The following is a 20,876-nucleotide window of genomic DNA, read 5'->3' on the forward strand; positions in this document are numbered from 1 at the left end:
GACTGTAAATGCTTTGAAAGCAGGAATTCTCTTATACTGCCTTGGTATCTATCATACTGGCGAAGCGCAGGGACCCAATATATATTTGTTTTCTGACAAGATGCTATCAATGAATGAATTTACAGAGACAGTTATGAAGGAGGTACTAAGACCATCTGAAACTAGGATAAGATATTCTGTGATTATGTCTTATTCTCTCCCCTTTCTCTACCCCATGAATTCCTCCTACTCATTCCTTTTTTTTTTTTTTTTTTTTTTTTTTTTTTAGGTTTTTTTTTTTAAGTAATCTCTATAGACAATGTGGGGCTCGAACCTACAACCCTGAGATCAAAAGTCACACGAGCTTCCTGCTGAGCCAGCTGGGTGCCTCCCTCCTACTTATTCCTTAAGGTCCAAATCAATACGCTCCTCTCCGAGATCTGCCGTAAGTGTTATTTCCTTTCTTTCTTTCACTTATGCTACATATTTAATTGCATAGAGTTTTTACCAATTTTTAAATTTAATATTTAATTGAAAAAAATTAAAATGACATAGAAAGGTATTAAGTGATGATGAAATTTTTTCTCATATTTCCTCTTCCCAAAGGTAACAACCGGGAACACTTTGTTGGGTATCCCTCCAGGTCTTTTCCTATTGCGTTAAGAATTAATATCCTATCCTAAGACAGAATATGAAAATAATCTTTTTAAAACAATTGTGCTTCGGGCTCCTGGGTGGCTCAGTCAGTTAAGCGTCCAACTCTTGATTTCAGCCCAGGTCATGATCTTGGAGTCATGGGGTTGGGCCCACATTGGGCTCTGGGCTCAGTGGGGAGTCTGCTCCAGAGCCTCTCTTTCCTTCTACCTCTCCCTCCCCCCAAATAAAAATATAAATCTTTTAAAATAATTGTGTTTCTCTAAGATTTTGCATGCCCCCCAAACGGCCACTTTATGAGCCGGATAGGAGGGAGATTAAAATAAATTCAAGTGGTGAAATAAATCAGTAAACGTCCCATTTGTCCCCCAGCACTTTGACAACTCTATTCCAGTGTGCACCCAGCACACTTCACTGTCTGTGTATGCCTCTGCGTCCCAGCTGGCTTGTACACTGGGGCAGCAACTGACATCAATTTTGGTATTCCCAACACCTAATTTGCACATAGTAAGTACTCAATAAGCATTTAGTGAAGAATGACTTAACTTTCATCTCCCATCGTTCTTAATATGTTCTTTGGCTTGAGTTATTTTTTTTAATAATAGATAACAGATTTATTTTGAAAATTTTGCATCTCACCTTTAAATGATTGATCTATCAGTCAGAGTCTCAGCAGGAAATGGAAATTCAGTTTCAGAGGATTCAAGAAACCTTAATGAAGAGACTATTCACGAGATGTGGGCACAGTTGAGGGAAACGAAAAAGGAGTTCGAGGGAACCAGAAGCTGGTAACAGCAGCAAGTTATTATCATGCTTGCTCAAAAAGACAAGGGGAAGGAAATGGAGTTTTGTGAACCCGGTGAGACCCTGAATCATGGAAGAGGGGCTGCTGACAGGAGCTGTTGCCTCAGAAGGAAGCAGTCGCCATCAGAAAATAAGAAAACGAAGCACAGAGCAGAGGGAAACCCCAAACTCTCTCTCGTCCTGCATGCCAATCTCTTGCCAATACCTCCCATTGGTAGAACCCAAGTGAGCAATGAGTCCAGGTGATACAGTCCATGGAGCTTAGCTTCCTGGGTCACAGGGCAAACGAGGGCAGAGAATGGATCAGGATGGGCAACACAGGAGAGGCACCAAGTCCATCAGTTACCAACCACCCTGTAATCAAGCGATGTCACCTCGGTTATCCCTCCATCAGAACCTAGATTGTAAAGTTAGCCACCACCAGTGTTTATCATGCCAGATAGTAAGGAAGTGGGGGAGGGGGAGAAACAGGAGCTACAGATCCTGCCTCAGCAGGTGGCCAGGAGGCTAAGCAGTACTCACAGCTACCTCCTATCATCTATTCCCAGTTCCTTAGTTCTGCAAGCATGTTGCCTGGGGGGGATTCTTTGCTTGGTGGAATGACAAACCTCCCTTTCTACAGAATTCAAGCCCTTCATGTTCTTGTCTTTACTGCTTTGCTACAATTTTACTTTGATGGTTATTAGGTATGGAAGAACTAGGAGGCAAGCTAGTGAATCCCCTGGGAAAGACAGAGTTCTCCTTGCCCCTGTTGGTAGCAGCAACTTAATTTCCATTTGATAATCAGGATCAATCACCCTAGCCAATATCGTAAAGCCATTGGTTGAAGAGCATGACGAGCCCAAAATGACCAGAGGGAGAGTCTCAGCTTCCAATGTAATGGAACCATGTTAATGTCTGTGTTCCCCGATGGAAGCATTCTTTGGGAAATAGGACCTCCAAACTCATTGAATCCAGAGTAGCAGGGTCAAAGTGCAAAAGTTCTATGGATGAGTTATTAAGTATAAATGTGAGAAAGCTCCCTCCCACTTCCACTCTGGACCCTTGGATTTTGGCCACGAGGAAGATGGCACCTTATACTGGTTGCTTGTTTAAGGCATATACCACTTCCTTTGACATCACCCTAACTTTGCACGTTGCTGTCTCCTAGATGGCACTCCCAGAAGTCACCTGTGATTTACTAAGCTATTTCTACACCATCCAGAATTTGTCTTAAGGTATGACACCTGAATTGGAAGTTTTTGTTGGTGCCTTACCATCTCTGAATGAAAGGGATATTTTGGTTATATGAGAACACCTTGTATTTTTATCATCCAAACAAACAAAACCAAGAAAATAAAAAAAAAAAAAAACCACTCTTGTTTATAATGATCTTAGATTCTATAGGCAGACCCCAGATAAGATACTTGGCTTCTGCCATGCTATTTGATTCCTAATTGTCACTCATATCTCAACTTCCATGGCCTCACCCCATCTACTGGAGAACAAGTCCACTGTACCGATATCAGCCATTTCACAGAGATGTTTTGTTTTTAAAGATTTTATTTATTGGGGGGCGCCTGGGTGGCTCAGTCGTTAGGCGTCTGCCGTCGGCTCAGGGCGTGATCCTGGCGTTCTGGGATCGAGCCCCGCATCGGGCTCCTCAGCTGGGAGCCTGCTTCTCCCTCTCCCACTCCCCCTGCCAGTGTTCCCTCTCTCGCTGGCTGTCTCTCTCTCTCTGCAATGAATAAATAAAATCTTTAAAAAAAGAGAGATTTTATTTATTGGGGCGTCTGGGTGGCTCAGTCGATCAAGCGGCTGCCTTCCGCTCAGGTCATGATCCCAGGACTCTGGGATCGAGCCCCACATTGGGCTCCTTGCTGATCGGGGAGCCTGCTTCTCCCCTGCCTGCCATTCTCCCTGCTTGTGCTTGCTTTCTCCCTCTCTCTCTCTGTGTCAAATAAATAAATACAATCTTTTTTTAAAAGGTTGTATTTATTTATTTGAGAGAGAGAGATCAAGAGAGCGCCTGCCCACTTGCAGGGGAGGGGCAGAAGGAGATGGAGAAGCAGACTCCCCACTGAGTGTGGAGCCCAACCACAAGCTCCATCCCAGGACCCTGAGATCATGACCTGGTCAAAGTCAGACGCTGAGCCACACAGGTTCCCCCACAGAGATGTTTTAGATCTCCTATTAAGAACCATTGCTGGGGCGCCTGGGTGGCTCAGCAGTTAAGGCGTCTGCCTTCGGCTCAGGGCGTGATCCCAGAGTTCTGGGATCGAGCCCCACGTCAGGCTCCTCTGCTGTGGGCCTGCTTCTTCCTCTCCCACTCCCCCTGCTTGTGTTCCCTCTCTCGCTGGCTGTCTCTATCTCTGTCGAATAAATAAAATCTTAAAAAAAAAAAAGAACCATTGCTAATGACAGCCTGGTAACTGTGACATTCATAAAGCATGATATGCTCTGTAACACATCAAGAAAGTGTCAAGTGGGCCCAGTGTTGAAGTAAAAAAAAAAAAAAAAAAAGATAATGACCCCTAGTGCTTCCCATTGCATATTTTGATCTGATAAATTAAACTGAAAAGCAGGGGTCCGTGGGTGGCTCAGTTGTTAGGCATCTGCCTTCAGCTCGGGTCGTGATCCCAAGTTTCTGGGATCAAGTCCCATGTGGGTTTCCCCGCTCAGTAGGAAGCCTGCTTCTCCCTCTGCCTCTGCCTGCCGCTCTTCCTGCTTGTGCTCTGTGCCAAATAAATAAAATCTTCAAAAATAAATAAATAAAATAAACTGAAAAGCAGCTTGGGGTAAAAGGAAGAGTCTGATTTGTTCAAAATTGTAGGAGAGGGGCGCCTGGGTGGCACAGCAGTTAAGCGTCTGCCTTCGGCTCAGGGCGTGATCCCAGCGTTGTGGGATTGAGCCCCACATCAGGCTCCTCCGCTATGAGCCTGTTTCTTCCTCTCCCACTCCCTGCTTGTGTTCCCTCTCTCGCTGGCTGTCTCTATCTCTGTCAAATAAATAAATAAAATATTTTTTAAAAAATTGTAGGAGAAAGACCTTCATTATAATAATCATTTTCATACATTTAAATAAGTATCTATTTCTTAGAGCCAATCTCAATACCGACTTGTAGTCTGAGAGCTTGGACTCCGAAATCAGACAACCCCAAGGTCCAAACTTTAACTCACCGCTTATGTGATCTAGAAAAATTATTTAAACTCTCTGAGCCTCAGCTTCTTCCTCCCTGTAAAGTGAGTGTAACTATAGTCCTTTCTCTTAGATTTAAAGGCTTGCACAGAGCCTGACATATATTACGTCCTTTAAAATAAAAAGGTAGTAATTGTGATTTGTAGTAATAATGTACCAGGCATTATGGGTGTTGGGCTCTAAGGTGAATGAAAGATTTTTGAAGTCTCTGTAACAGGGCAATTTACCAAGAGGGAAAGACCAAGTTAAGTTTCCTTTGGACAGTTTTTTTTGGGGGGGGGTGTTAAGATTTTATTTATTTCTTTATTTGAGAGAGACTGAAAGCGGGAGAGATCACAGAGGGAGAAGCAGACTCACCACTCACCCTAGGTCGTCTTCTAATCTAAAAACCATTGGATTTTTTTCTAGAAATAAATTCTTTAAAATGGAACTGTTTTGGTGGCTGAGTCGGTTGAGCATCTGACTCTTGGTTTTCGACTCAGGTCGTGATCTCAGGGTGGTGGGATCAAGCCTCGAGTTGGGGGGGGGAATCTGTGCTCAGCGGGGAGTCTGCTTGAGGATTCTCTTCCTCTGCCCCTCCCCTCACTCATGCTCACTCACTCAAATAAATAAATCTTTTTTTGTAAAGGTATCTGAAGGTCCTAAGTGCTCTAGTGAGCCTGTCTCAGGAAAAAATCTGACCGAACAGGGAATGAAACACTATCCAAAGAAATGCAAACCAACTATGCCAGTCAGGAATCCATTTTACGCACAACTACGCTAGAGGTTAGGGACAAACCTAGCAAGTCAGCTTATTGGAGCATAGAATCAACTGACTGGTCCCATCCTTCGACTGATAGAATTTTTCAGGAGTCCGTAAAAAAGCTTAAAGCAGGAGCGGCTGGCAGGTTCAGTTGGTAGAGCTTGTGACTCTTGATCTTGGGGTTGTGAGTTCAAGCCCCACACTGGGCATGGAGCCTACTTAAAAAAAAAAAAAAAAAAGCTTAAAGCAGGCCTCAAGCCTCTTTACCACACTGTCCCCCAGGGCTGTAGGCCCACGGATGGTAGGATCTAAGTTGTCTCAAGCAGTTTCCCAAGTAAGTCGTTTCCATTACTCAGAGAGTAGTGATTTTTCCCTCCACTGCTCCTTCTCACCTAGTTAGGGGAGAACACAGGTGTTCAATCAGCATGCTTTGTGCTTTTCGACCCTGGGTATAATATCAGGTTCAAAGTTACAGCTCAACAGATTATTATTAAGACTGATCCGAGGAGATTAGGGAGAGGCAGTTGAGAGTTGGGCAGGCCCCTGAACTATGTCATTCTGTGCTGAAAAATCTTAAATACCTTTCCCACACAAATTCAAAAAGCTTATATTAAAAAAAAAAAAACCCTTAAGACTGATTTCTTTTTTACAGGACACATACCTTTAAGATCCAGCCATGTGGCACTCCTTGTGGGTCCTCAAATTCACTAAATTCCCACTCCCCTCTAAGCCTCTCAGTGCCTGGGATGCCCTTTAGATTAGAGAAAGCGAGCAAGAAAGAGAGCACAAGCAGGGGGAGCAGCAGAGGGAGAAGAAGAAGCAGTCTCCTACCCTGAGCAGGGAGTGCAACGTGGGGCTTGATCCCAAGACCCCGGGATCATGACCTGAGCTGAAGGCAGCCCCTTAACCAACTGAGCCCCCCAGGCGCCCCTGAGACTTTATTTTTAAGTAATATCTACACCCAACGTGGGGCTTGAACTTACAACCCCGAGATCAAGAGTCACATGATCCACTGACTGAGCCAGCCAGGCGCCCCTGGTTTCATTGTCTTTCTAAAACTTATTCCAACCCTGTTAGTTTACTCAGTGATTATCGGCCTCCCCACTTTACAAAGTACCACAAAAGCAGGGACCTGTCTATCTCGTTCACCACTTACCTCAACACCCAGAACAATGCTTGGCATCTATTAGCTAGGTATTTAATAAATATTTATTGAACGGATGAATGCGTGCGTGCATAAAAGAAACAAGTGCTGTCCTTGAAGGAGTTGCTTCAACAAGAGTGTATCTACCCTTGTTCTGACAGCCATCATTGCTCAAAAGTATTGGGGATGGCATCTTTTAGAACTGACTTCAGGATCACTTTAAAAGTTACCCAAGAAAATCAGATTCACTACTCTGTCCTCACACCTAATTTTTTCTTTAAAAAATATTTCTCCCCAGGCACCTGGGTGGCTCAGTTGGTTGAACATCTGCCTTTGGTTCAGGTCACGATCCCAGGGTCCTGGGATCAAGTCCCGCATCAGGCTCCTTGCTCAGTGGGGAGTCTGCTTCTCCCTCTGTCCCCTCCCCCTGGCTTGAGCTCTCTCTTGAAAAATAAATAAACAAAATCTTTTAAAAATATTTCTCCCCAACTTGACTTCTTTTCTTTTTTAAAGTAGGCTCCACTCCCAATGTGGGGCTTGAACTCATGACCCTGAGATCAACCTGAGAAACATGCTCTACTGACTGAGCCAGCCAGGCGCCCTTCCCCAACTCGATTTCTATCTTATTCACTGATTTTCGCTCTGAATTACTTGTTTCCCCAAATTAAATTCACCCTCAAGAATAAAAAGTTGTCACCTTTGATAACAGTCTGAAGAATGGACTTTAGGCTCTGAAGACAAATTTGAAAAGAGGAATTCACAACCTCTCATTTCAACGTGTAAGTTCTGGACTGTTGTGTTGATTTCAAACAATGCCCTTATTTTACAGTGAAACTCTTTACACTGGGACAATAGTTTTTTCACCCCTGGACTGGATTTGCATTTTAGTTATTTTTGAAACAGTTCCACTTTAAAGGTTTATTTATTATTTGAGAGAAAGAGAGAGCGCACTCAGCAGGAGCAGGCTGGGGAGGGGCAGAGGGAGAGGGAGAGAGAGAATCTCAAGCAGACTCCCCACTGAATGAAGAGACCTATACAGGGCTCGACCCCACGACCCTGAGACCACGACCTGAGCCAAAATCAAGAGTCACACAGTCAACCAACTCAGCCACTCAGGCACCCCAAAACAGTTCCTTTTTAAAGAATTTATTTCCAGAAAAAAATCCAATGGTTTTTAGATTAAAAGGCAACCTAGGGTCTAAACAATTCGCTTTCTTTTCTTCTACAAAAATCACTCCAACCCAGTACTTCCCTATTCCTCAAACATCTCACACACCCCGGCCAATCCTTCCTGTTCTTTCTTCTGACTGGTATGGACCTTCCACGCTCCAATCCAAGCCCTAGCAAATTTGTATTCTTCTTCTTGGACCCAACTCAAAGGATTGCCTGTCAGAAATAATTCCATCATCCTCGGATCTCCCAAACCACTTAGGTACAAGCTCTGAGTCAGAGGCCATGTCTCTCTTCTTCAAAGTTGTATCTCAGCACCTCGCACAGTATCTGGCACATGGTTGATGCTCACGCTCAAAATATATTTCTTGAATGAATGAGTGCTTCTCTAGTCCATTATCTAACACATTAATATTTAGTTATTTATCTTTCTCCCCCCGAGACTGTTCATTTCTTCAATAGTAAGGACCATAGTCTTATTCATTTTTTCTCTCTCTGTGACATGGACAGGGCAATGGTGAGCCCAGAAAAAGTTAGCATTTATCTTGCTAAATTCCAAAGTTTCCATTCACTTACTCTCAGATCAGGTAGGATCGAAGTAGATTTCCTGTTTTGTTTTTGTCTTCTCTTTAGTCCAATAAAGCTGCTGATGGTGGAAGAGAGTCTCTAGGTTCTGAAGCTTATTCCCCTCCCCCACTCCAAGCCTGGGCCAGACTGCCTGGGTCCAGATGTAGTGTCGCTTAGGCCTAGGTGTCTCCAACTCCCATGTGAACTCCCTTCTTTCCCTTGCTTCCTCGGTCCTTGGCCCTTCTCCACTCGCTCCAGTCCATGGTTCCCTCTAGAAGTGGGTCACTAACTCAAACGCTTAAGAGTCTGGGTGGGTGCAAAAATGCCTGAGGAGTTAGAGGCAGTGCCCTCTAAAGGCAGAAACTAATTATTGCTAGAAGGAATAGGAACCAGGGTTCCTAGAACGTCCGGGGTTTCAAGAAAAACTAGAAATCCAGAAATTGTTTTTAAATGTGAACTCTCCCCAAGTTTAAGTACCAGCAACTATTTCATTTTTTACAAAATAAGGCAAGCCAATTAAAACATATGCACAGGTCAGATCTGGCCTGTGAGCCCCTGGTTTCCTTCTCTACTCTAGATCTGTGGCCAGGTCACCTCGCTGCTCCCCATGGGCATTCTATTTCCTTGCTTGAGCTTCCAGATACAGGCTACCGCTGGGCCTCATCTCCTGCCATTTTCCGTGCACACTTCCCCTCCCCCAGTCTAGGTCATATGACATGACTTGACAAACCAGGGACCCATGCCAAGGTTTGTAATGCTTTAGTGTACTCTGTATGTGCTGTTCCTATTTCGATTAACTGAGCCAACAAATCTTTATTGATCAGATAACCCAGCCCAGCATTCTGCTGGGTGCTGGAGACATAATCTTAAACACCACAGGCAAAGTTCCTGCCCTCATGGGGCTTACATTCAAGTGGCAGAGGTCGATGTTACTCAAACAATAATACAAAGTAAATTGAAAATGTGATAGGTTTCAGGAATAAGCCATGGAAACATATAACAACAAGAGCTAATCTGACCTCCTCTGGGGATCTGGGAAGGCTTCCCTAAAGAAGTGAAATTTTCAGGGCACCTGGCTGGCTCGGTCAGGAGGGCATGTGACTCTTGATGTTGGGGGTTGTGAGTTCGAGCCCCACATTGGGTGTAAAGATTACTTAAAAATAAACTCTTAGGGGCGTCTGCGTGGCTCAGTCGTTAAGTGTCTGTCTTTGGCTCAGGGCATGATCCCGGAGTCTTGGGATCGAGCCCCACATTGGGCTCCTCCGCTGGGAGCCTGCTTCTTCCTCTCCCACTCCCCCTGCTTCTGTTCCCTCTCTCACTGGCTGTCTCTCTCTCTGCCAATTAAATAAAAATAAAATCTTTTTAAAAAATAAAATAAACTCTTAAAAAAAAAGAAGTGACATTTTCATTTATCTGAAATTACAGTATACAGTATCCAAGGAAAAGAGGCGGGGGGAAGGGAGGGTTTGGGTTGGGGGTGGGACAACAGTGATTAGAATTTTAGGGTAAGGAGCCAGAAAAGTATGCAGTCTGGAGGAGGCAGGAATCTGGCTTCTTTGAGGAACTGAAAAAGGCCAGGGCTGCTGCATACAGGAACTGAGGAGAGAAAGTCCTGAGCTGGGGCAAGAAAGTCAGGCGGGGCTGGCCGTGCGGGCAGGGCGGAGTCAGGCGTGTTAAGAGCTCTGGTCTTTAATCCTGAGGGCAATGGGAAGTCACTGAAAAGGTTTTACAAGGTGTGTGTGTGTGTGTGTGTGTGTGTGTGTGAGAGAGAGAGAGAGAGAGAGAGAGAGAGACAGAGACAGAGACAGAGAGAGAGAGAAAGAGAGACAGAGAAAGAGAGACAGGCAGACAGACACAATCAAATCTGCCTTTTGAAAATATTATTCTGGCTTTTGGGTAGAGAATAGAGAAAGGATGCCGGAGTAGGAATAGAAGTAGGGGACGAAGAAGAAGGAGAAGGAGAAGTAATAGTAGGGGACCAGTCCAGAGGTGGCAGAAGTTCAAGTAAGGCATTACAGCACCTCAGATGGAGGCAGAGGTGGTGGAGATAGAGAAACACGGGATTTACAACATTCATGCAGGGAACAGCAGGACTTAGTCGTGGATTGTGTATGGCGAGGGTGAAGCAGTGGAGAGCAGTTAAAAATGACTCCCAGATGTCCAGCTGTGCAGTGAGTTAGGGGAGCTGTTCCCTAAGACAGGGGACACTGCAGGAGGAGCGGGTTGGTGGTGAAGGCAAGGGAGAGAATGGGAGTTTAATTATTTTGCAGATATTTACTTGGTCAACATACATTTATCGAATGCCTGCTCTGTTCCAGCCTCTGTCTTTACATACAAAGACAGAAATGTTTCCTGCCCGTAAGCTGCTCACCTTCTGGTTGGGGGAGACAGGCAGGAAAAAAAAAAATGATTATAACCCAAGTATCATGTAGGCCTCGTAAGCCTATGGACTCAAACAAAACCACATGAACTCTAATCACCCTGAGTTCCTGTTGTTGGCCCGGCAAAGTCCCCTTTAAGTATTTTGGGGATACCTCTAGGGACTTTTCACAAGCGGCTGTCAGACAAAGCAGTGGGTTAAGTCACTGGGCGCACCAACACTGCTCTGACCCCCGCTATCACTACCGAAGGCACCTTCTGTGGGAATGCTAAGAGCACCTTAGGACTAGAGTGAGGCAAGCAAGGAGCATAGCCTTGAGAGGGAATGCCTCCTTAAATTTTGCTTGAGGTGCTGGAGAAGGCCTGCATCCTGGAAAAGGAGCTTCTCCCAAGCCCCGAGCTATGTTAAATCATCTGGGCCCCAAAGCAGCAGTGCTGGGGCAGAAGTTTGAGTTCTATCGGGGACACATGGAGTTACACAGCCAGACAGGGATGTAACAGGGGTGCAATTGGTTATCTAGATCTGGAACTCAGAAGTCTGGGCTAGAGATCTACATTCAAGAACATGGAAAATGGAGAATAGGCACAGGGACCAAGCTCTGCTGAACAACTAACATTCATTCATTCATTCATTCATTCTGAACAACATTTAAATGCCTTGCCCCCACTCCACCTGGCAACTTCCCAAAGATCCAGCTTCTGTAATTCCTGTCCCTGTTGGTCAGGCCCTCTTTCCCATGCATTCCTACAGCCCTTTGTAGTCCTCTACCATAGCACCTTCCCGTCTACATGGTAACTCTTGGTTTGTATATTTGTCTCCTCGACTCAGCCGAGAGCTCCTTGAGGCCATGAACTCTCTTATTCAATGTTCAAGCTCAGGCCATTTTCATCTACTACATTGGCAAAGACTAAAATTATGGGAGGATGGTACCCAGAATTGAGTGAGGAGAAGGGAGAAGAGACTGCTCCCTCCCCTGCTGCATGGCACAGTCTTTCTGTACCATTTCTAGAATTACCCTGTAGATATGTGGATATTAGTGCACAAAAATGTTGTTCAATGATGCTCATTGCATTATGATTTGCCATACTGAAAAGGTGAATTGACCCTTACACATTTCCAAATATAGGCACCAGACCTACATTTCTATCAAAAGTGAACTGTTAAGAGGTAGCTGATGGAATGTTAGGCAGCCATGAAAAAATGAAGTACATTTCTCGAGAAGGAAAAATGACCAGAATATTTCATTTAAAAACAAGTCCCAAACTGTTCGTATAGAATGCTGCAATTTGTGTTTAAAACAAAAAAGATAGATTTGCATATAGATTTATTAAAATGTCTAGAAAGCTACACAAGTAACCATAGTAACCATTGAGTAATGCTTTGGAGAGGGGCAGTCAAGTGCATGGGCAAGGTTTGGGGAGAATTTCACTTTATGCCTATCTTATGGTTGGATTTTTCTTAAAACTAGAAATATATATATAATATACAATACACATACATATATACACATATGATTTTATTTTTAAGTAACCTCTACACCCAACGTGGGGCTCAAACTCAACCCCGAGATCAAGAGTCACGTGCCCTGTCGACTGAGTCAACCAGGTGCCCCAAAAGTATATATTTTTATAGTAAAACAAAAGTCTCAGAAAAGAATTTAAAACATTGAATCTTGGTCTCCCTTTCTCCTTCTCTACCCTCCATATATTTGGCACCAAGTAAGTGTTTAAGACTGAACAGATGAATTACACTCTTGGAAGAGAAACTCTCCTGTTCAGAGCTGTAGCCCTTCTTCTACCAGGAACTGGCCTCAAAGCAGGAGAGGTAGACAAGGCTTGCGGATCCCCCCATAGGTAAGGTCACACAGGTCAGGCAGCTACAGGCAAACCTTCATCTTTCCCAGTCCATCCATTAGGGACTCACAGGAAAGCGAAAGTCTGCAATAAGGTACTCAATAAATGTGTGTAATAATAATAACAATGGTCACCATGGCCTCTCAAGCACCTACTAATTACCAGCCCGGTGCGGGAGTGCTTTAATCCTCACAGCCCAGAGGTAGGTATTGTTTCCTGATTTTATCAAAGAGGAGGAAGGAGAGGCTGAGTATGGGTAAGGAATGTGCTCAAGCATCCAGCAGGTAAGCAGAGCCAACTCCGTCTGAATCACTATGCTCTCAATTGTTCCTACATCCTACACCATAGTAACTGGATTATGGGAGGAAATAGGGTAAAAGTTACTTGTGTTTTTGGGAACTCCCCTGCCAAAACAAAGTCTAGTTATAATCAGTGAAAATGAGACAGATTAGAGAGCAGGTCTTTCAGATCCACAAGCAAGATGAAGTACCCCGAACTCTTCATTGGGCACCAGATGGCGTGATAATAATTTTGCTTAGAAGTTCTACCGTCAGGAGATTTACACTGATATTTGTTCACAATTCTGCAAGGTAGATGTCATTACCTCCACTTTATAGAGGAGGAAACTAAGGCTCAGACAGGTTGTGCTTTTGCTAATGACATACGGCGAGGACAAGGCATTGCTGGGTTTGTATCTGTCTGCCTCACTCCAAAGTCAGTGCTTTCACAAGGCTTGTATATTGTTAATAATTTCTTCAGGTGAACCCGGAGCACCATGTGATACCGTGGTCAACACAAAATGAGCTCCAGACCTCTGGGCTTTCAGGACAGGAATTACTCTTCTAACCCCCAGGGAACTTCCCAGGGCCAGGCCCACCTCCACCCCAATGGAAGGCTGCCGCATCACTTACTTGGTAAGGACACCAGAGCGTCACAACCTGTTGCCTCAGAGATTACCTTTTATGTGTCTCATCCGGAAGAAGAGCTCAAATCTCCCTTCAACCCCACCCTTTTCAAGTAAGTAAAGGTTTGGCAGCCATCCTGAAGGACTGGTGATTCTAGTCCAGAAACCCACAGCTCCTCCTCAGACACTTCTTTATCAAAGTTTTATTAGCCTCAGCTCAAGGTACCTCCATCTGGGCATCTCATTACAGAGCAAGGACACTTCAGCCATTTGTAACACCACTCCCACCCAAACAAGGTTTTCAAGGACAGCACAGAAATGAGTTGCAAGAGAGCTATAAATCCACCTTGCCCCCTTTCCCCTCCTCCATGCATTTGCTCTCTCAACCCACCTATTTCTTCACACTCTCCAACTGGATTACTCTCGTTCCTTAAACACATGTCTGACATTCTCATCTTGAATGCTCATTTATTCACACTTCCCTTTGCTTGGAACTCATTCTCCCCTGGCCGAAATCTATCTCCTGCCTTGAACTCCAATTGCACTTAATTGTCACCTATCTTTTGGCACTGGTCACATTACATTCTTCATTACAATTACTCAAAAACATTTTTTCTCCTACTTATAAACTATCTATATGACTTCAAAGTCAAGTACTAACAGTGGATATACGTGTGTGTGTATTATGCGATAGTTTACGGAGATATTTGTGTTTATTCTCATTTCTGTGGGTAATTTCTTCCCCCCATCCCTAAGAAGGTAGCCAGGCCTTAAATGTTGCCTAGTTTGAAGGCTTCTACGTTTCGGATTCAAAAATCAACAGTTTCCAGCCACAGAGAAGACAATGTCCAGAAATGGTTTTGAAAAGCATGGGCTTAGTAGAGGAACTGATTCCAAAGGAAAAGGAATGGGAGTGCTTTGAATAGGGGAAGCACAAATCTGTGGAGGGAAAGGTTAGAGAAAGCACCCGGTTTCTGAGAGTTTATGGGAGTAGAGACCTAGGCTCATTTGCATATAGCACCCCGGGATGAGGAGACTGCCGTGGGAGACTGTCCACTATATACCTTGGCTTTGAGAGCAGTGGTAAGGCTCTGTCTCTTTGAGCAAGCCCGGAATGATCCATTGTGAAGGGTCCAAAAGAGGCAGGGAGATTCAGTAGGAGTCCTCCTACTGATACAACCATCATGGATTAAGGACCTGGCCTCTTCCTTACTTTTTTGCGCAAGAACCACTTAAGTCAGCAGAAAGCAGCAGTATATGTGAAGAGGTAAAATGCTTCGTCTTTTAAGACGACTACTCAGACCAACAATGGCTAACCTTTTAGCACCTACTGTATTGGAAACCTTGGGATAAGACTTTTGGGGTTCCCGGCTTCGGTCGGGCGCCCTTTCCCTCGCTAGATTTCAAGTCTCCAATCTAAACCTTCCCTCTTAGTTCAAGTCCTCCAACAGCCTTCAGTTTTCCCATTGACCCGTCCTTCCTCAATTTCTCCCTCCAAGCTTTCCTTCCCCATCTCCACCCCTCACCACGAGTCAGACTCTCCCTTAGTCGTGCCTTCTTCACCCCTAATTTCCCCCGTGCCCTGTCTCTTCCCCTTCCCTGTTCAGGCAGTCTCTCTCCTCTCTTCCTGCTCAGACCGCCCTCCCGCGACCCTCACTCGGGTCTCGGTTCATTTCCACACTTCACTGACCGCCCCCCACCCTACTTCACTTCCACCCCGAACCCCATTGAGCACGGGCCCCCTCCGCGTCTCAGCCGTTGGCGGGGGCGTGGCCCCGCGAGTAACAGGTCTCCCGCCCCACACTTCGCGGGCCCGCGCGCAGACAAAGACATTCCACAGCCCCCGCCCCTCCGCGCACTCGGCCAGAGGGGGAGGAGACACGTGTCCCGCTAGCGCCGAGTCACGTGGAAAAGAAAACGAAGCCCGCGGCCACTCGCGCACGCGCACAAGACTCTGGCCTGGCGGGCTCGGAGGGAAAAGGGGAGCGGGGAGGCGACTTCTTCGGGCTCCGCGGCGGTGCGCAGGCGCCGTGGCCCGACTAGAGACTTTGTTCTCCGCGGAGAGACCCAAGGGCGGTGCCGGTGGCTGGCTGCGCACGCGCGTCGCCTCATTTCCGGTGCTCTCTTTCGCTGGGTCGCTCGGGTCGGCTTCGGTCGCTGTCGCGCCCGCTCTCCCACCCCCGCCAACCGCCGCTCGGGCCTCTGCCGCTGCCGCGTCGCTTCCTCGATCCCTCGATCGCACATCCGCCCCAATGCAGCGCCGGGACGACCCCGCCGCGCGCATGAGCCGGTCCTCGGGCCGCAGCGGCTCCATGGACCCCTCCGGAGCCCACCCCTCAGTGCGTCAGGCGCCGTCTCGGCAGCCGCCGCTGCCTCACCGGTCCCGGGGAGGCGGCGGGGGATCCCGGGGGGGCGCCCGGGCCTCGCCCGCCACGCAGCCACCACCGCTGCTGCCGCCCTCGGCCACGGGTCCCGACGCGACAGTGGGCGGTCCAGCACCGACCCCGCTGCTGCCCCCCTCAGCCACTGCCTCTGTCAAGATGGAGCCGGAGAACAAGTACCTGCCCGAACTCATGGCCGAGAAGGACTCGCTCGATCCGTCCTTCACTCACGCCATGCAGCTACTGACGGCAGGTAAGCGGGCCTCCCGGGTCCCTCTGGGTCGCCTGGCCACCCGGGGGCATGGGCAGCAGTGGCTTTGTTCCGCCCGCTTCCCGCCCCCTCGGGGTCAAGGCAGTCGGGAACTCCCCTTCTCTCATCCTCATCCTGGGGAGCCTGGATTCCACACTCCCATCCCGGCCCTCGGTGCGAGGGAGAATTTCTGGACTGCGGTGGAGGCCCGAAGGGGACTTGGCGATCTCTTAGCGCAAAGATCTTGATGGATAGCGCTGCGCTCCCCGCCCCTTTGCCGACCCTTCCCCCTCCCACTTCTTGCAGCTGCCCTGCGCTCCGAGTGTTCAGATTCTTCCAGAAATGAACCTTTATCTCCCCCTACTCCCAAAGGGAAAGCTTTCTTCATTGCGGGTGGCGGTAGACGCCTCTACTAAGGGTATAGGGGGTGAAGACAGCCCGAGCAGGCGAGGGACCGTGGGAGGGAGGGCCGAGGTGAAATGGGGTGAGACTGGAGTGCCCTGTCCGGCGCGCCGCGGTCGTTGGGGCCGGGTAGGACTTAAGCGGTAACAGGAGCTTAAGTTGCTCGGAGACCGGAGCAACCTGTGAGAATCGGAGCTTGAGGTTTTCCGAATCAGATTTCCGACTTCGGCAGATAAAATGATAATTGCTGTAGAGCCCCTTTATTTTACAAGGTGGTGTTCATCAGAAGGGTAAAAAATAATCTTAGAGACGGTGAAATGGGGTAGGAGGAGGTCAAAGGTGGTTTGCAGGACATTCCCTAAGATGGACAAAAACAGAAGTCGCAGGATGCTTGTACCTGAAAGGCTTGGTCGTCTTGTTTTATTTCTTTTTGCTTCAGTACTGAAATAGATTAGGAAAAGTAGTCTTTGTTCTCAGTCTGTGGACTAACGCTCCTTTCCTGCTCTGCACTGGCCAATCACCTAGTCGCTCTGATTTCTCCCTAAAGCCATCTGTTTTGCCCTCACTTCTAGTTAAAACGTTATTTTAATAAATATTTCTTATGGAGGACTGAATTTTATAAGCAAGTAAAAAGTTGCAGCCTTCAACACTAGATGAGTAGTTGTACTCTTTGACAAGGTTGCTATAATGGACAGAGCGTTATGAAAATACCATTTCCCTCCCCTTTGTTCTCTATCTCCCTACATTGCTTAGGGGTCTTCACTTTTTAATGGAATAAACAAAGCTCGCTGTGGTCAAGAAAAAGAACATTTGGGTAAACTGCTTACATTTTCAATTGGGTGCTTTTCTGTTCTGTAACACAGATTGTTTGAAACATTACTGTTCGTTGTGTTCTTGAAGACCAGGATGCCTTTTTTTATCTTTGTATTTTTTATGTTGTCTTGCATATAGCAAACACCAGGTGTTTGAATCTAAAAGCAAGTACATGCAGACTTAGCAATGGCAGGCTAAATGCTAAAGGTTGACTTGGTAGTCTAATTTTTTATTTCCTCTAATCTTTAAGCAGGCCAGGTTAAATGAGTAAGAATAACAAACTTTAGAATTAAAGGTGTTAGCTTAGGTTTGAAATTCTGACCCTTAATTAGTTACCTACTCTTGGGGAAGTTTTCTGAACCTCAGTAACCTTATCTGGAAAGTGGGATGGTGAGTTGAGAGAATTAAATGTCATGTAAAAGTACTAGCACCATTCCATTTGGCCATAATCAGATAATAACTTATCACCACAGTTTTCTTCTAGCTGTAAATCCATGGTACTGAATAAGGTATGAAAACAAGGTATCTTTTGCCTTTCTGACTGCACCAAGTGCCTAGTACAGTGTTTTGTCTTTCAAGTAAAAGATGTTTCCTTAGAATAATCATCAAAAACTGTTGATCCTTACACGTTACTTATGCTCAGTCAGTAGAACATGTGACTCTTGATCTTGGAGTTATAAGTTGGAACCCATGTGGGTGCAGAGATTACTGAAAAATAAAAATATTTTTTTAAAAAGTTACTTAAAATTTTCACTCTTACTGCTTAAATTCTGTTACAAGAGAGTGCTCTTTAATATTTTTTAACTTGGGCTTTTTGGTGTTTTTTTAATGAACTAAAATTTTAATTGGAGAATTGGGGCTAAGGTGATGCTAGCTCATTGAGAAAACAGACTTGGAGTATATGGATGCTTCTAAGTGGGGTTAAGTTTTGATGTACATTGGACCTGGTTCTTAACGTATTTTTTAATGATCTGTAAAAGGGATTGTAGTGAAGTCAACCCACTGTGAGGAAGTGAGACTCTGAGAAGACAGAATAGTAGTATTTTAACTCTGATAAAGGGGTGCCTGGGTGGCTCAGTCAGTTAAGCATCTGCCTTGGACTCAGGTCAGGAACCCAGGGTCCTCGGATTGAGCCCTGAATTGGGCTCCCTGCTCAGGGTTAGTCTGATTCTCCCTCTCCCTCTGCCCCTCCCCTCAGTTCGTAGCTCGCTCTCTCTCTAGCTCTGCTCGCTCGCTCTCTCTCTCAAATAAATAAAATCTTTAAAAAAAAAAAAACAACTCTGATAAGGATACGTGTAAGAAAAATATAGTTAACACTTACTGTGCCAGGCACTGGTCTGAGCACTTTACATCAGATATTTAGTCTTTGTGACAATATTATGAGGAGGTTACTTTTTTTTTTTTTAAGATTTAATTTATTTGACAGAGAGTGCACGCACAAGCAGGGAGAGCAGCAGGGAGAGGGAGAAGCAGACTCCCATTAGACCAGGGAGCCCGATGCAGGGCTCGATCCCACGACCCTGGGATCATGACCTGAGCTGAAGGCAGATGCTTAAGGACTGAGCCACCCAGGCGCGCCAATGAGCAAGTTACTCTTATCCTCATTTTTACAGATGAGGAAATCAAGGCACCCAGAGATTAAATAATTTGCCTCAGGAATAAAATTAGTAAACAGCATAGCTAGGATTTGAAGTCAGTCTGAGTCTGGATCCATACACATACACCTAACCTTCCGCACCCATCCCACCCCCTACTATATATAGTACCTACAACAAATTGTACTTCAAAAATATTTTGTACTACTTGGACAAAATATTGCAGTTTATTTGAATGCATTGGAGTGCTAGCTAACAGGTCAGTAAAGATAATAAGGCCAGAAGAGGAAGGAAACCCAGAGAGCAGAGCCTAGCTCTAACTGACTCTCTCAGGCACCTCTGCTCATTTCCAAAGAGAAGCCTCAAGACCCAGACCACTCATCCTTCAGCAGCCTCATACCCCTTCCGGTTCCTTTCCTAGCCTTACTTTTTTTTTTAAGATTTTATTTTTAAGTGATCTTTCCACCCAACGTGGGGCTCAAACTTAGAAAACTTGAGATCAGGACTTGTATGCTCTACTGACTGAGCCACCCAGATGCCCCTCAGCTTTACTTTATTTTGTACTTAATCAGCATCTGATGTATTATATATTGTAGTTACGTATGTATTTGTTAACCACTCCTCCTTCACAGCTAGAATGTCAGCTCTACCAGGGCAGGGATCTTTTCTCTGCTTTGTTCACTGCTATATCTCCTGTTCCTCAGAAGACTGCCACACAGAATGGACTCTTACTAAATATTTGATGAACGAATATTCATCTTCATTGCATGATGGAAAAACATCAACACAGTTCTGAGAGATTTACATTTTGAATATGGACATCTATGTTAGCCAAATTGATATTCAGCTATAATGACAATTAAATGCATTTGCAGATATGCAAGGACTCAGTGTACCCATGCTTGTTTTCTGAAACAAAAATAATTGATCTTGTGTTACATATTTATGTAATAAACATACAATGCTTGTATGTATAGCAGTGTTCTTTTTCTACTTTGTACAATTAGGAAAATATAAGTTTGTGTAAATGACTCAGGAGTAAGTAAACATTTTGAATAGTTAACAATCCCCACAAGATCTTGAAAATATACTTAGAAATCCGTCTTTCAGAAGCACTCATCAGGGGCACCTGGGTGGCTCAGTCGTTAAGCATCTGCCTTCGGCTCAGGGCGTGATCCCGGCGTTATGGGATCGAGCCCCACCATCAGGCTCCTCCGCTATGAGCCTGCTTCTTCCTCTCCCCCTCCTCCTGCTTGTGTTCCCTCTCTCGCTGGCTATCTCTCTCTGTCAAATAAATAAATAAAATCTTAAAAAAAAAAAAAAAGCACTCATCAGACATTTAAAGACAGTCTATTGAAACTTCAAAATACTTAATTCCTTTATTTCTTTCACACTATAAAGAAATATCTATTTCATTTCATCTATAGGGCTAGCAAAACCTAATAAAATCAGAAAGTGGAATTAGTTGCAAAGAATTCTAGACCAAATATAAATATAAATAGTAGGGTAAACAGGCAGAGGTTATCATTATTTGCAACAATATTGTTGTTTACATAGGAAGGTGGTCTGTGATGCAGCTGATTACAAGATAGAGATGTATAAATCAGTAGGTTTCTGATACATGAGCAGTAGCCAGTTAGAAAAGATAAAATCTCATTTTTAGAATAGTATCCAAAAAATTAAAAATTAAAAAAAGAATAGTATCAATTGCCTTGCGATAAGCAATAAAAATCAGTTCAAAATGTATGTGAATAGGGGCGCCTGGGTGGCACAGCGGTTAGGCGTCTGCCTTTGGCTCAGGACGTGATCCCGGCGTTGTGGGATCGAGCCCCACATCAGGCTCCTCCGCTGGGAGCCTGCTTCTTCCTCTCCCACTCCCTCTGCTTGTGTTCCCTCTCTCGCTGGCTGTGTCTATCTCTGTCAAATAAATAAATAAATAAAAATCTTTAAAAAAAAATGTATGTGAATAATCATAAACAATAACGTTAAATAATATTTAACCATTGTGTAGAGCATGTAACATGGGCCATGAGGTATGCTACTTACTCAATCTTCCTGGCC

At 45.2% G+C, this 20,876-nt stretch overlaps 1 protein-coding gene across 2 annotated transcripts in view; it reads left to right on the forward strand.

The window, feature by feature from the left end:
* Positions 1-15,482: 15,482 nt before the first annotated feature.
* The window catches only part of KHDRBS1 (KH RNA binding domain containing, signal transduction associated 1), a 38,140-nt gene continuing 32,746 nt past the window's right edge, over positions 15,483-20,876 (forward strand). For both annotated transcript variants that reach the window (XR_857564.3, XM_002921870.4), the window contains exon 1: positions 15,483-16,008. Coding sequence is in view for 1 of the 2 variants with exons in the window: in XM_002921870.4 (XP_002921916.2) it covers positions 15,627-16,008 (382 nt within the window). In the remaining variant the exon portion in view is untranslated. The remainder of the gene's footprint in view (positions 16,009-20,876) is intronic.

This window comes from Ailuropoda melanoleuca, chromosome 2, assembly GCF_002007445.2.
Source record: "Ailuropoda melanoleuca isolate Jingjing chromosome 2, ASM200744v2, whole genome shotgun sequence".
Taxonomy (NCBI): Eukaryota; Metazoa; Chordata; class Mammalia; order Carnivora; family Ursidae; genus Ailuropoda; species Ailuropoda melanoleuca.